The sequence below is a fragment of the Leuciscus leuciscus genome (assembly GCF_965113295.1).
Source record: "Leuciscus leuciscus genome assembly, chromosome: 21".
Lineage (NCBI taxonomy): Eukaryota > Metazoa > Chordata > Actinopteri > Cypriniformes > Leuciscidae > Leuciscus > Leuciscus leuciscus.
In genome coordinates, this window is record NC_138745.1 from 23579007 (window position 1) to 23596029 (window position 17023).

The 17023-nt window shown below is 39.1% G+C and overlaps 1 protein-coding gene and 1 long non-coding RNA gene across 3 annotated transcripts in view; one reads left to right on the plus strand and one right to left on the minus strand.

Moving 5' to 3' along the window:
* Nucleotides 1–17023, minus strand: part of LOC309485129 — a 183690-nt gene that overhangs the window by 120656 nt on the left and 46011 nt on the right. The gene's annotated exons all lie outside the window — the stretch shown is intronic.
* ppm1bb (protein phosphatase, Mg2+/Mn2+ dependent, 1Bb) overlaps nucleotides 1–17023 on the plus strand; it is a 36538-nt gene that overhangs the window by 17419 nt on the left and 2096 nt on the right. Inside the window, exons 2-6 of one of the 2 annotated variants that reach the window (XM_082151758.1) lie at nucleotides 1399–2244; nucleotides 11602–11719; nucleotides 12223–12334; nucleotides 13093–13150; nucleotides 13779–15907. In XM_082151758.1, coding sequence (XP_082007884.1) covers nucleotides 1414–2244; nucleotides 11602–11719; nucleotides 12223–12334; nucleotides 13093–13150; nucleotides 13779–14090 — 1431 coding nt within the window. In that variant the 5' untranslated portion in view covers nucleotides 1399–1413 and the 3' untranslated portion in view covers nucleotides 14091–15907. Of the gene's footprint in view, nucleotides 1–1398; nucleotides 2245–11601; nucleotides 11720–12222; nucleotides 12335–13092; nucleotides 13151–13778; nucleotides 15908–17023 lie in introns of those variants that run through there. The other variant, XM_082151759.1, reaches the window with a different exon arrangement.

The window sequence follows — 17023 nt, forward strand, 5'->3', positions numbered from 1 at the left end:
TCCTCTGGTCTTGTAAGTTCTGCTAAGCTCCTTCAAAGTGCGCTTTGCATGCATGCTGCGTTTGTGCAGTACACAAATGCATTTAATGTCTGTGTGCTTGCTTGTCTTGAGGATGAGGTTAAGATAGCCAAAGCCAGTTTGTTTTTTGTTTAGTTTTTTTCCAAGCGTGGCTCATGGTAGAGATGAAACTCAAGATGAAATGTGATGCAGAAGCTTTAGTTACCGTCCGGACACACCCCATCTGTCTGTGTAGATTATGTGTCCAGAAGCCTTTTTTGACATCCTTATATGCTTTCATTTTAGGCACTGCTTCTCTTATAATACTGTGAGGGTTTAGATCCAGCTTTTGACAGGAAACTTTCATTCTCTGAGCTACCCCTTCACTGAAATCCTACAGTCATGCTCACAATTATCTTACAAACACTTTTACATTTTGTAGTTTTTTCACAATAATACAGGTTTAGTGTATTTTTATCACATAGCCTAAATGCTCCATTTTAACACACCTGCACATTTTACATTGCATAGTGCCTTTCAAGGTGAGTTATGATGATATGGGTCTAGTTAACCAGTGATAAGTCACTTCTGCAAAGATTTTCTCATTGAACGTCATGCCAAATGTTTCAAAAGTACACTATTTAATGTTAGGTTAAATAGTGTTATTTATTTTTCTGCCTACTCAGTGAATTTTGACTTTAGTCATATATGCTTGTATGCTCATTGTATTTAATTGGTCTTGATTAACATAATTGCTGAGGTTTGTTTGAAGTATTTATTTGCCTTTGATGAGCTTTTGGCAGTTTGTTATTATCTTCATATCTGCTGTTACAGTAGCCTTTAGATCACATCAAGATCTGTCAGTAACTGTCACTTTCATAGCCTTCAGTCTCATACGTTTTTACATGCACTGTTTTATGAACAAAAGAAGATTGATGACTGTGTAATACTAAAGAACATTGTCGTCAATGCAACGGCTTTGCTGGTGTGCTCAAGTGTTTGTTTGGCTGATGTCCCAAAAAAGCCCAACCTTTGTTTGTGGATTAAATTGCCAGTAACATGTTTAGTATAACATGGCATGATATTGTTTAAGGGTTAGTTCACCCAAAAATGAAAATTCTATCATTATTTACTCATCATCTTACGTCATCTTTAAAACACAAATTAAGATATTTTTTAAAGAAACCAGGTTTCATTTAAAATATCGTAATTCGTTTTTTGACGATTAACCAAAGTTTTAATGGAATGACACGAGGGTAAGTAAATAATGACTATTTAAATTATTTGGTAAAATATGCCTTTAACCTCTCAAAATGCTCTTTGTTGTTGTAATACTTAAGCATCATAAAATGCTTTTTGACAAGTAAAGCAACTTCGCATCCCTCACTCTTTCTCTTGCAGACGGTGTCCTGAGCCATGGGGGCCTTCTTGGACAAACCGAAGACAGAGAAACACAATGCTCATGGGGCGGGCAACGGTCTGCTCTTTGGCCTGAGTAGCATGCAGGGCTGGCGGGTAGAGATGGAGGATGCACACACGGCCGCAGTGGGTCTGCCTCACGGCCTGGACGACTGGTCCTTCTTCGCGGTGTACGACGGTCACGCTGGCTCACGCGTGGCCAACTATTGCTCCAAACACCTGCTGGAGCACATCATAACCAGCAGCGAGGACTTCCGTTCTGGCCCCGACTCCGTGGAGGGCGTTAAAGTCGGCATTCGTTCTGGCTTCCTGAAGATCGACGAGTACATGCGCAACTTCTCAGATCTACGTAACGGCATGGACCGTAGTGGCTCCACGGCGGTTGGCGTGCTGGTGTCCCCTGAGCACCTCTATTTCATCAACTGCGGAGACTCGCGTGCTGTGCTAAGCCGTGCCGGACAGGTCCGGTTCTCCACACAAGATCACAAGCCGTGCAATCCACGTGAGAAAGAGCGCATTCAGAACGCAGGAGGTTCTGTGATGATCCAAAGGGTGAATGGTTCTCTTGCAGTGTCGCGCGCACTGGGGGACTATGACTACAAGTGTGTGGATGGAAAGGGCCCCACTGAGCAGCTGGTATCTCCGGAACCGGAGGTGTTCGAAATCCCACGCGTTTCAGAAGAGGATGAATTTGTGGTGCTCGCCTGCGATGGTATCTGGGATGTGATGACTAATGAGGAGCTGTGTGATTTTGTACGTTCTCGGCTGGAGGTGTGGGATGATTTGGAGAAGATCTGCAACTCTGTGGTGGACACCTGTTTACATAAGGTGAGGAGATCACAACAGATGTCTCTAGTGATGATTAGTGCCATACAAATATGACTGTTTTAGAAGAATATAACACCTTGTTTCGATTTAAACTTACAATAACTAAATTTCATTTCATATCATGATCTGAATGCTTGTTTTTTTTTTTTTTTTTTTGGCCGGTAAGTGTGCGTTCACCTTAATTGCACTCGCACACAGAGATGGGAGATCGCACTGCACACTAGAGGTGGGAATCTTTAGTCACCTCACGATCCGATCCGATTCCGATTCTGGAGGTCACGATCCGATTCCAGATCGATTCTTTATCTACTTTTCCCCCCTTATTAATTCATTAGTTTACATAAGTAATTAAGTACTTTTTAAAAAATAATTACAAATTAAAAAAAATCATTAAAACAGTTGTATTTTAAGAATTTTAAACTTATATAACTTCAAACCATACAAGCAAGTAGCAAATAATAAAGAGGAGCAAAGAAACATGGCAAACAACAAACAAAGAGTGCTTTCAGTATTTAAGATTATCTGAACATTTTCCATTCAAGAACTGTGAGTGATTTTTCTTCATCGTACTTTTGTATTTTACTATGACATAGACTGCGGGAGATCTATTAAGCTGCATTCACGCTCGGATCTCTTTTGAAATATAAGAAGTAATGTGGTTTGTCCTGTCCGTTTAATCCCTGAAGACATAACTGGCTGTGTTTACGTTCATTTTGCACAAGTATATTAAACCACTTACACGGAGTCGCACAGCCGCTTGCGCGAGCAGTCTCGTACACAAACAAAGCGTGCGTCAGCATTTAAAATTGAAAGCAGCCTTCTGTTAGTGAGATTCATATTTTAAATATATAAGTCCACTGCATTCCAAACCACATAAATGATGACTTCGTAGAGCATTTGTAAGGAAAATACAGACGGGCGAGACAGCACACTTTAAGTGTAACATCAAAACAAGCGCGCGTCTCTCACAGCGCATCCTGTGCAATGAAGCCTGTGAATGTCCTTGTAATTCGCTTCGACCTTTCCGAACTTTATGAAAGATTATTTTACGGAAGGTTCGAGTTGTGTGCGTGTGTGAGGAATTGTTAGCAAGCAGAAGACGGGTGTTTCTAAAGCAAACTCAGCGTCATCGCACATCTGGTAAAAAACTAAGCTCAGAATCGATTCTGAAATTCTCAGAATCGATCCAGAATCGTTGGAGAGAGAATCGCGATGCATCGATGGATCGATTTTTTTCTCCCACCACTACTGCACACACACAAAAACATTTAGGAGCACAAATACTTGTTTGTCAATACTGTCCCGCGACTAAAGTAATTTTCAACGAGGTGGTAACGTTGCTGTTTTTGAAGCAATCAAACTCACAGCTTCATTGTTAGTAGAGAAACGCTGCACAGATGCAGGTAATTTACACAAGCTCTGTTTGTCACTGCTGGCAAGGTCAAGTCAAGTCAAGTCAAGTTTATTTGTATAGCGCTTTTCACAATACAGATTGTATCAAAGCAGCTTCACAGTATTAAATTAAAATAATACAACAAAGTTTGTTTCAAGAGGAATTTATTGATTGATAAAATTAAATTAAATATCCCCAAAATATCCCCAACTGAGCAAGCCAAAGGCAACAGTGGCAAGGAACCGAAAAACTTCATCAAGTGACCTAATGGTGTCCTAAAACTCCATCAGGTGACCTAATGGAGAAAAAAAAAACCTTGGGAGAACCCAGGCTCAGTCAGGGGCCAGTTCTCCTCTGGCATTTATGAGCTAGAGGCCGGATTGTAGTTTGAACTGTAGGATTATATGAATGCCTGGCTGAAGAGATGCGACTTTAATCTAGTTTTAAACTGGGAGAGCGAGTCTGAGCAACGAACAGTATCAGGAAGACTATTCCAGAGTTTTGGAGCCAAATGTGAGTGCTCTCCCTCCTTTGGTGGTTCTGGATATCCTAGGTATGACCAAAAGCCTTGAATTTAGTGATCTTAAAGAGCGCGATGGATTATAGGGTGATAAAAGATCCGTTAAATAGACTGGAGCTAAGCCGTTTAGGGCTTTATAAGTCAGTAGCAATACCTTATAATTAATACGGAACTTTATAGGTAACCAATGCAGTGATGATAAAATCGGTGTTATATGATCATATTTTCTTGATCTCGTAAGAACTCTAGCGGCGGCATTTTGGACTAACTGTAGCTTGTTTATTGAGGATGCAGGACAACCAGCTAATAAAGCATTACAGTAATCCAGTCTCGAGGTCATGAATGCATGAACTAACTTTTCTGCATCAGAAACTGATAGCATATTACGTAGCTTAGCAATGTTTCTAAGGTGGAAAAAGGCTGTTTTTGTAACATATGAAATATGATTTTCAAAAGAAAGGTTGCAATCGAGTATAACACCCAGGTCTTTTACTGTAGAGGATAAAGTAACAGGACATCCTATGATGTTAAAGTTGTATTGTGCGAGGTTTTGTGGGCGGTTTTTTGAACCGATAAGTATTACCTCTGTCTTGTCTGGATTTAATAAAAGAAAATTACGGGTCATCCAATCTTTTATATCTTTAACACACTCTGTCAATTTGGAAAATTTTGCGTTTTCATCCGGCCGTGATGAAATATATATTTGAGTGTCATCAGCATAACAATGGAAACTAATTCCATGTTTCCTTATAATATTTCCAAGTGGCATCATATATATTGAAAATAACAGAGGGCCTAATACAGATCCCTGCGGCACTCCATAGTTTACTGGAGTTATGATCGATTTTTCTCCGTTTAAATAGACAAAATGGTAGCGGTCAGATAGGTATGATTTGAACCAGCTTAATGCTTGTCCTTGAACACCAGTATAATTTTGTAGTCGATCTAAGAGTAATGTATGATCTATAGTATCGAACGCAGCACTAAGATCAAGTAAAACTAGTATTGAGATACAGCCTTGGTCAGAAGCTAAAAGTAAATCATTTGTGATTTTAACAAGCGCAGTTTCAGTGCTATGATGCGGTCTGAATCCAGACTGAAACTTTTCATAGATATCATTTTGTTGCAAGAAAGAGCCCAGTTGAGCGGACACCACTTTTTCTAATATTTTAGACATAAATGGAAGATTTGAAATGGGTCTATAATTTGCTAGATTATTATGATCTAATTGTGGTTTCTTAATGAGAGGTTTTATAACTGCCAGTTTAAATGTTCTTGGAACATGACCTAAAGATAAAGACGAGTTAATAATATTGAGGAGAGGATCTTCCACTACAGGTAACACTTCTTTCAGTAGTTTAGTTGGTATAGGATCTAATAAACATGTTGTTGTTTTAGATGAAGTGATAAGTTTATTTAACTCTTTTTGTTCTATAATTGTAAAGCACTGTAATTGTTCTTTCGGGGTGATAATTGAAGCTGAATTATAAGGCGCGATTGAAGATTGAACGTTTACAATTGTGGTTCTGATGCTTTCTATTTTCTCAGTGAAGAAGTTCATGAAATCATTACTACTGAACTGTAACGGGATATTTTGTTCGGGTGACGTCTGTTTATTTGTTAGTCTAGCCACGGTGTTAAATAAAAACCTTGGATTGTTTTGGTTGGTTTCTATTAGTTTGCGGAGGTGCTCAGCCCTGGCCGCTTTTAGGGCCTTTTTATAACGTGACATACTGTCTTTCCACGCGATTCTAAAGACCTCTAAATTAGTTTGTTTCCATTTACGCTCTAAAATACGCGTTTCTCTCTTTAAAACATGCGTAGTATTGTTATACCATGGTGCTTTATTTTTCTCTCTGACCTTTTTTAATTTAATAGGTGCAACCACATCCAATGTTCTAGAGAGAATGGTGCTCATAGTGCTAGTTAGTTCTTCTAGTTCATCTGTTTGTTTGGGTTCAGGCAGCAGCTGAGACAGATTAGATAAGCAATTTGAGAAATTATCTATGGTGGATGGGAGGATTGTTCTGCCTGGTTGATAACGCGACGCCGCATGACATATTACAGCAGTACGTAATATGCAAGTTACCATGTAGTGATCAGTGTAGGGCTGGGACAACGCGTCGAGGTCATCGATGACGTCGACGCAAAAAATACGTCGACGCAAAATATGCGCATCGATTCGTCGACCTGTTTTTATTTCTCTAAAAAACCTTTGCAAAACGTTTACCTTATGTGCGCTGAATATACGCGATGGCCGGATCAACATTCTGTCCAACGTTATATAACCAATCCAGGGGTTTTTCTGCATTGATCTTTTTTTTGGCGGCTGTCAAAGCCTTATTTGATCGGTGAGTGATGTAGAATAGACTGACTGCTGGGGCGCGTACGAGAGAGAGCCCCGGCCGCGCGCGTGCACTCACAGTCTTCAAACAACACGAGCGCTGCTTGCTCTCTCTCTCTCCCTCGTGCATATTAATCAAAATCATTAAACACGATAGAAAAAGGGCGAAACACCAAAGTTTCACGCGCGCTCGCATTCAAGTCTTCAAACTACACGAGCGCTGTCTTGCTCTCTCTCTCTCCCTCGTGCATATTAACCAAAATCATTAGACACGATAGAAAAAGGGCGGAACACCAAAGTTTCACGTGGAGCATTCGGAGATTTTTTTTTTTCTCCATGACAGGCTGCTGGCTCCCACTATTAATTTTTATTTATTTTTTTTGTTGGAAAAGCACTCTGTATTAGCTTAAAGCCCTCAAGTTTACATTGGTTACTGTATTCTTTCAGTTGCTCTAAACAAGTATTTTGGGTGACCTTTTTTTTTTTTTATTGAATGCTAGTCATCAAGTTGTTGTTATTTTCATCTGAAAGAACTTTTTCTCAGTAAGCTAGGCCCTATGTGTTCAGTAAGCTTGTTTCAGTAAGCTATGTGTTTTCAAGGCTTTAAGGTTTTATTGAATGCTATCTCTGACTAAGAATGCATTACTTTGCACTTGTATAGTCTTTTATTTTGTCATTTTAAGAGCAATAAACATATTGCAATGTTAAGGAATTCATGTTTTTTCATTCAGATATGTAAATCAACATGTATAAATTGTTAGTAGTCAATTAATGGGGAGATAATCGAAATCGAATCGGTCTGGAAAAATTAATCGTCAGATTAATCGATGCATCGAAAAAATAATCGCTAGATTAATCGTTTAAAAAATAATCGTTTATCCCAGCCCTAGATCAGTGACTTCATCACTTTGTGGAATGATATCTATATCGGTTGGATCGGTTCCATGTGATATAATTAAATCGAGTGTATGATTAAGACGATGTGTTGGTCCGGTGACGTTTTGCTTGACCCCAAATGAATTTAATAAATCTGTAAACGCAGCTCCTAACGCATCATTTGGATTATCTACGTGTATGTTAAAATCTCCAACAATTAGTGCTTTATCGACATTGACTAATAGGTCTGAGAGAAAATCTGCAAACTCTTTTAGGAAATCAGCGTAAGGCCCTGGCGGTCTATATACGGTAGCCAAGGCTAGAGATAATAGGGATGTTTTTCTAACATCTAAGAGCGTAACATTTAGTACAAGTACTTCAAATGAAATAAACTTATAACCCGTTTTCTGGGTAACATTTAGAATATCTTTATAAATGGTTGCAACACCTCCGCCACGACCAATCAGACGGGGCTCATGCTTATAACAGTATCCAGGAGGAGTAGACTCATTAATACCGAAATAATCATTTGGTTTAAGCCAGGTTTCAGTAAGGCAAAGTATATCGAAGCTATTATCTGTGACTATTTCATTTACAATAACTGCCTTAGGTGTGAGTGATCTAATGTTTAGAAGACCTAGCTTTAGAAATAGTTTTTGTTTACTAATAGCAACATTTTCTGTTTTAATAACAATTAGATTTTTCCTAGATCCTGCATTAGATTTATTATTTGATCTCACTAAACGAGGAATAGACACGGTTTCTATGCAATGTTCTACACTAGTATTTATATCAGTTGAATTGGTGCAGCAGAGACTATGATTTGGACTTTTGGTTACTAGTCAAAGGGTATTTAACATTTTGGAGATGTTATCTGACAGAAGATCCGCTCCGAATCTGCTTGGGTGTAAGCCATCAGCACGGAAAAGCCTAGGACGCTCCCAAAACAGATTCCAATTATTTACAAAGAGCAGTTTCTGCTCATTGCACCATGACATTAACCATTCATTTAGCGCAAATAATCTGCTGAACTTTTCATGCCCTAGTCGGTACGTGGGAAGCGGTCCTGACACAATGATTGTTGTTTCAGGCGATGTGCTGCGTACCGTATCGATTAGATTCCTGAAGTCTTTCTTCAGAATCTCCGTCTGGCGCAGCCTGATGTCGTTCACTCCCGCGTGCAGGACCACAGTTCCGACGCGCTCGTCACCGTTCAGGATCTCGGGAACGCGAGCAGCGATTTCAGAAACACGAGCACCAGGAAAGCAGTGACTTTGCACCTTACTTTTACCTAACGTAGCGTGTACATGCCGAACGATGGAATCGCCGATGATCACAGCATCGCGTTCTGTTTCGCGTAGAGGGGAGAAGCGGTTTTGTGTCGATAACTCGAAAACCGGGAGGGTCGGAGAAAGTCTTGGTCTAAACCTGACTCGCGTCTTCCGCTGCGGAACCACCCAGGCTTCGTGGTGGCGTGTTGGAGCCGGAGTGAACGAGACCATGGCTGATTTCGACCGATGCTGAGGAACGCACGGAGTAGACGCGGTCGGAGTCAGCGGGTTAGTAACGTTAAACACTGATTTGTGTGCATCGGCGCGTGATGTTTCAAGAGCCAAACACCGGTCTCTCAGCTCGGCCTGTCTCAATAAAAGGTTGTGGATCTGTTTCTCAACAGCTTCCAGCTCAGACTGCAGTGCGTGAAGCTCAAATGTGTCCTCACCTGCACCAAGCGGTAGACTACTTACATGTGATATATTCGCCATTTTAACAGATGGACAGTGAGTTAGCAACGAAGCTACCAGTGATGCTATCAATATTAATACTAATTTATATTATAAGTTTGTTTGTAAGTGAGTGTGGAGAAGACGCGTTCAGCCGTGATCCATGGACGTAACCTTTAAGAGTATGCAGCGTTGGATCACTAATAGGCTTGAGACGCGTCTGCTCAACAGTCCGCGTTGTAACTATGAGGTTTTTTAGGTTTTTTAGTGGTAGGGGTGTAGAGTAGACGCACGATAGGCAAAAAAAAAAAAAAAAAAAAAAATGTTTGTTTATAAGTGAGTGTGGAGAAGACGCGTTCAGCCGTGATCCACGGACGTAACCTTTAAGAGTATGCAGTGTTGGATCACTAATAGGCTTGAGACGCGTCTGCTCAACAGTCCGCGTTGTAACAATGAGGTTTGAGCAGTAACATTAGTGCTTCTCAGTGAGGAAAAGTAGAAAATGTTCATTGTAAGCGAGTTTAAAGAGAAAAATCAAGAATTATAAATCAAATCGATAGAGCTCCAAAAACAACAACGCATTCAGACGCAACGCATGATAATAACAGGACAAGACATTACTCACCGTGTTTGTTGAGTGTTTCTTACTCACCTGAGCTTTTCTGAACTCAAAGGCGCGAGCGCGCGAGAGAAAATAAATAAATAAAAATAGCTGAGCGCACACGGGTGGCGTGTTTACAGGCTAGCGAATTACTAGCGTGTTGTGCTAGTAGTAACGTAAGCTAGCGATGTCAGGGTTGGGTAAGCTGTATTTCGTAGTAATATAAACAACTAGAAATTGTAGTAAATGATGGTTCAAAACAAGGAAATACGAGGCTAAGACGGAGCTTACAGCACCGAAGCAGACACACTCACAGCAGGCAGCGAGAAAAATCAAGAATTATAAATCAAATCGATAGAGCTCCAAAAACAACAACGTATTCAGACGCGACGCATGGTATAAGCAGGGTAATCCATGAGTAGGTGTTAATTAATTGATAAATACCCATTAATTTTTACAGCAAAACAATGTTGTGTATGTTTTTAATTACACATTGTCATATGACCAGCCAGTCAGTAAATACATTATTTGTAAGTCTCATGTTAACGTTAATTTAATTTCTAATTGGTCGGTTGTGGCTCTGAATAATGCACTGACTATTTTGCATTTGCATTTGACTATCTTTTTAACTGATCAGACAAGTCGTTTTTTTCTCTAATCGGACATGTTTTTTTGCTGTTATTCAAACTGCCAACTTGCAGGCAAGTTCAAAGCTGTTACTTGAATCTTTTTGACTGACTTAAAAAAAACTGTTGACAATCAGTCCTTTTTTTTTTTTTTTTTTTTTTTTACAAATTGGACATAGAAGAGAATAGAAAGCCTTTATTGTCATTATACTCGCAGACGAAGAAATTAGTAAGTGCTTCCCTTGGTGCCAGAAAAATTATACAACCAACAAAAACAGTATTTCATATGACAAATATTAAACATATATTACAAAATAAACAGTTTGTAGTCAAATTTTAATATTGCACTAAGAATATATTGCACTAAACCTGTTCGTGGGCAGAGTGAATATTGAAAAATAGCACCCTGAGACTGTATGTGTGTATGTATTTATGTAGCAGAGAGGGATCAGTGCATATTAGAGTTCATGATGGTTTTGGCTCTGGGAGAGAAGCTGTCCTTGAATTTCATCATGGTTTGCGCTGTTTGCTTCATGTCAAATAGAGTAAATGGCTTTTTTTTTTTTTTTTTTTTTTTTTTTTTTTTTTTTTTATCTTTTTACCCTAATTTCGTTTCATTTGTTCTGTTTTTCATTAGTTGTACAGCTTTATGAAGTTGAATCATTGAGTCTTTACATAATCGCTAGTCCTGCTACTCTCATTAGACAAACCAGCTGTGTGTAAATTGTATAAAAACAATCCCCACTCCCCTTTTCCATGCTGCATTTAAGCATATCATTTATTTATTATTTATTTTTTTGTCTCATGGCATTCAAGAATCCAATACCCTTTTCAAAAAAACACTTGAGCCCTCTGCCTTTGTTGACACCAGCTTTCCAGATGATCAGACAGAGCCAGGGACCTTGTGAGTGATGTCACAGCTCTGGATCTGGCATGGATTTGCTCAAGTTGATGTCAGGGCTTTCCGTATTAGTCTGTAACCTTCTTCATACATTTTTATGATGTATCGCTCATATATACATTGGAAACTAAGTGCCCCCCCCCCCCCCCCCCCCCCAATTGAAAGATGTTTCTCTACGATGTTCTGCTTAGTGTCTAAGTACGAATAGATGTCACAAATTTCCATCTGAGGTAAATATTGGCAAAATTGGAAGCGGCCTAGATTTATGGTGGTTTACAATAGAAGCTTGTGGTGTTATAAACACTTGCTCAACAGGTTGTCCAGTGAACTGCCTTTTCTTTAACCTACAATCTCTTTTTTTTTTTTTTTTACCAGGGAAGCAGAGACAACATGAGTGTTGTTTTAGTATGTTTCCCCAATGCACCGAAGGTATCAGAGGAGGCTGTCAAGAGAGAGGCCGAGTTGGACAAGTTCCTGGAGGCTCGTGTGGAAGGTAAGAGGTGGCACCTGTTTATTTGTCAGCCAGTTTTCTGCATTGTCCATCGAGCGTTGTGGAAATGGCCATCTTTTAATTCAAAAAGTCCTAATGCCAAGACCTTAGTGTCTGCCATGTGGTTTGAAAATGCTCTCCGTGTAAGTTCTGTTTAGATTGCAGTCCTCCTCTTCTCCCTCTGTTTCTTCTCTGTCAACTTCCTGGCATGTTCTGAACAGTCTGGAGGCTCGTAGGAACTTTTCTGGATGGGGAATATATAAATTCTGAAAGAATTCTTGTATTTTCCACTAGAGATGTAGTCAGGACAGCTGTGATGAAATCTTTTTGGCGTTCTTTCTCCAGCTGGATGTTATTTTTCTCACACTCTGTCTATAAGTGGGATTTCTGATCCAATGCCTACACCGTTTTCACAGCGATAGTCATGGTGGAAGAAATGCTCCAGGCTTCCATTACACATGTGGGATAATGGAAGAGTGTGATAATCTAATTGTCTTTCTCTGCAGAAATCATGGAGAAGTCAGGGGAGGAGGGCATCCCAGATCTAAGCCACATCATGCATAACCTTCGCCCTGAGAGCATCCCCAACCTGCCACCAGGAGGTGGTCTCGCTAGCAAGTACGGATCCAAAATTTAGTAACATTTGTCCATTTCTGCTGATCAGAGCCGTTTTGTAATTGCCCTACTTTTGTATTAGTGGTGGGAATCGGCACACACTTGGTGATGCGGTATTGATGCATGATTTTGGTCCAAGATCTTTGTTTTTCTTTTCTCTTTTGTTTCTGTTTTTGCATTTAGATTAGTACTTTAATCCTTAATCTCGAGCAAATGTCTAAATGATTATCCATTTTTCTTATTGTAAACATATTAGACATATGGTAATGTTGTAATGCCTAAATTCACTTGTATCATTCAAAATTATAAAAGTTAAGTTTTTACAGTTTTTCTCATTGATTTAGACACAATAGTATAGTTTTAATTTGAACCATCTATCAGTTGTTGTCCATAACATGAAAGTAATTATAGGCCTATTGGTATCATCCAGAATTTTATATTAATTAAACATTAAATGTGAAAATATTTTCTAGTGTTGCTGTTATATAATTATATAACCTAGTAGATCAAATTATTTTAATGTGAAATTAACTCAAGATATCGATTCTTGGTGTGAGAATACAGCTGTAAATGAAATATCAATATATAGGAATCGAGTAAAAATATTGCAATGCGTAATGTCTTAACAATATGTGAATAGTGATTTATTCTAAATTTAAACATCTGAGGTTTTGCTGTAAACCAAATAATATTTTCCTGTCAGAGTCTTCCTTGGGCTTTTAGAGTTCTGTCTAATCTGTCTCTTTTCTCTTCTCTTCCAGACGTAGTGTAATTGAAGCGGTTTACAACAGGCTAAACCCACACAGAGAAGAAGATGGGGTGAGTGTTTTTTCCTTACTTTTTTTTGTTCTTATAAGAATTCAAAATAGGTAACTTGAGTCTTCTTGCTTAGACTGAAGTCCATTCATTTACTCATCATCTTATAATACTTTTAATGCACACACCAGCAAATATTTTGAATGATACATTTAGTAAGTGATTAGCAAATGTCATACTTAGGCAAGTGTAACTGGTACTCATCGATAGCTCTATATATAGGGCAGGTTAAACATCCAAACACCACTATCTTTAAGAGCACTGCCTCTGCATTTAAGATGTAAATGCAAGGCTTTTTTGCTGGCCTTGGCTTTGTTTGTCCGTCTGTGCTTGTGCCATTCTGTAACCGTTTGTATTTGTGTGGTCGCATCTTGGTAATGCTACTTCAGCAAGTTTATTGCTCCAAGACTTGTGAGAAAAGACCCGTGTTGACAAGCTCCTGCATCTTTTGTACACTCGCACGCGCACACACAGACGAACACACATTCGCCACCACTTACAGCTTATTTTGTCACTCCTCAAACGTGCTTCTTTCTAAATGAAAGGCCAGTGTAAGGTCATGGGCAGGTGGCCCGCTCTAAGCGGGGTCTCTTAACCTGCTCTGTCCACTGACACTGGCGTCTTGCACCAGGACAGCCAGGGGGGAGCAGCCGGCGGTGAGGAGGAAGAAGGTGGCTCTGCTGCCGCCCAACTGCTGGATGCGCTTCGACAGTTCCGGCTCAGCCACCGAGGCGAATACCGCCACGTGCTGGAGCAGGCGCTCTCCAGTTACCGGCTGTCCTACGGGACAGGTGCCACGACACGGACCGACCCTCAGGAGGAACCTCGCTCACCCCCACCGTCCCCGGCCACTGAACCCCTCAGCTCTGAGGAGGGACAGGACGAAGCCGCCACGTCACCATCTCTGGACAAGCTCTCTGACGCCCCCACTGCATGGCCCTGATTAGGACCCACTAAACCCAGCCCTGCTATCAAACCCTTTTCCCCACATTGCTAGGTTGCTTCCGGCAATGTTCCTCCTTAGAGCAGTTTCAGTGCAGGTTTTTGGTTGTCTTTATGGATTTGAAATTGCTCTTTGAGTGTTTTTGTCTAGTGAGCATTGCTCACAGTAAAAGTCGCTTACAGAGGAAGTTTTGCGCAAAATTCTTATCACTAAAAACCTGCTCTGCAACTGCAAGTGAGGTTAACCTTGGCATATCCCAGCTCTGTCTGCAGTAAGCACTTTCTCGTATCTCTGCACTTAGCCTAGTGTTTTTAAAATTAGACCTGGATGAGTATTCTGTTGAAGGGAGAGTTCATCCTAATGTGGAAATTGTCTTTACTCACTTTCATGTCATTCCAAATGACTTTCTTCTATGGAACTTATTTTGGAAAATGTCTTGGTTTTTAGTTTTGTCTAGTTTAATTGCTTCTTTTTTTTTTTACGTTTTGTTTTGTCCACATAATAAAAGTCATGTTTTTGGATCCCTTTGACTTTCATTGCATAGAGTAAAAATATTCTTCAAAATATATTTTTTTTGTGTTCTGCAGAAGAAAAAGTTACAATGACTTAAAGGTGACATTTACATTTTTGGGTGAACTGTCCCTTTAAGGAGATATGAAAACTGTGTCACACACCTGAATGATTTGACCAACACTGTTTCACACCCAAAGAGTTTACTTATGCAAGTAGTTGTAAAGAGGGAATGGTTTAACTGGACAATCTGGGTTGTGCCAAGAATACACACAACTTTTTGCTCTCGTGCCATGCGATGCATGTGTACTCCTTTTCCTGGGTTGTCTTGTGGTTGATCATAGTTATAGGATATTAACGTACTGTAGTAAACATCAGGTACAGCTTTATTTGTGCTCTTTATCTAGTGTGTGTGTGTATGAATCAAATGTTTGAAATCCTATTATGCAAAATGATTAACTGATCAAAAGCAATTCTTTCACCATTTAAAATGGAACTCTAATGCTGTGTGTGTGTGTATATCTACTCTCTCCATATCTCTTTCATATCGGTTTATAACTTGAGCTGACCTCTTGAATATGATTGTCCTGTGTCTGCTCTTTGAGTGTTCACAGTTATCCAGGTGTGTCCTTGAGGAAAAAGCACAACATGGAAATGCACTGGCTTTATAAGCATGGACCATATGAGATTACAGAAGCTTACACAATCACATGTTCTCGCAAACTCTCGTTTCTCCTGTTGTGCTATTCTATTCAGTCAATGACTTTACATTTGCAATATAAAAGTCATTTGTTAAAGTGGACTGCATTACCTATAGGAGTGCAATCTGACTTACTGCAATCTACAAGTTAGGCAACGCTGCTACATGATCATACATGAATGTCTGTACTCTGCAGTATTTGCACAGTGCTTCTTATTGCACTTATCTTATTCTTATGACCCAGGTTTTTGGAAAGCAAGCTGAATTCTGTCCACATGGACTGTATGTCATATCGCAAGAAATCTGTTCCAAACTGCTTTTGTGATGTGTTTTCTTTGGCTGATTTATCAAGCAATTTGAAGCTGATTGCGTTGTTGATTTGGAAGTTAATGCATAATACAAACTGTGTAATCTTCTTAACAGTTAGAGTAAGTGCATGCATAATGCTGCCATTGTTATATTAAACTCATGTTACTAATATACCCCCTCAGCAGTATCAAAGAGCTTTACTTAATTGTCCATAGAGCAGTATTTCCAGGGCAAAGGTTTATATTTGTTTTGTTTCACTCTGAAGTTCTTTGAACAAAATAAATCAAATTCAACTATTGATATCTGTCTTGGCTGCCATTATTAAATGTCATAATTTTTCATTCTGTGACACAGAATGCTGATACAATCACATTAATGCTTTTTATGGCTCTTGTAAGAACTTGTGCACTGTTAACTATCATTCATACTCCGATATTTCCATATGTACTCCTATATGGCTAATGTTCTTACTCATGAGCTCAGTGGAAGTTTGAGGCTTGAGGTAAGTGAGCTCCAAATGTGCATAAATCAGTCTTTAGGCTGGGGAAAATAAGTTTTCTTTTCAGATGGAAATGCATCTTTAAATAAAAAAAATAATAAAAAATAATGCTGGCTGGGCCTTGCAGGTCTTTTTCCACCCATTTGTTTGTGGTTGTTTTACATTTTCATTAGCTTTTATCATTATTATGTGTATTATGTTTGAGTTTTGTTTAATGAATGAAATCTACTACACCTATTTTGGTTTTATGTAGTTTTTGTTACGGTGTTTTTTTTGTGTGTTTTTTAGTTTTGTTTTGTATGCCCTCTGCCTACATTGGAGTCACCTGTAGGTTAGAAGGCACCTACACTTACTGTTGAAAAATTTGAGGTCTGTAAGATTTGTTAATGTATTGAAGTCTCTTACACTCACCAAGGGTGCATTTATTTGATCAAACAGTAATACTGTGAAATTTTATTACAATTTAAAATGTATTTTCTATTTAAATGTTTTAAAATGTAATTTGTTCCTTTGATGGCAAATCTGAATTTTCAAGCTCCATTGGTCAAGTTTTTATGATCCTTCAGAAATCATTCTAATATGCTGATTTGGTGCTGAAGAAACATTTGCTATCAATTTATGGTCATTGTTTTTGTGGAAACTGATTAATTTATAAATGTCTTTACTGTCACTTTTGATCAGTTTAATGCATCCTTGTAATAATAATAAATAAATAAATAAATGACCGACCTGAAACTTTTGAACAGTAGTGTATTTTCTATCGGAAGTATGTAAAACTACTTGGTGGGTAATCGTGTTTCCATTACATGGAATTCAAACATTAATAAATCTTCCTTTCTCTCCTGTTCTTGTCTTTCACATCCTCACACATTTCATTCTGTTTCTTTTACTTCCCCGATTCTCACTAGCGATTGC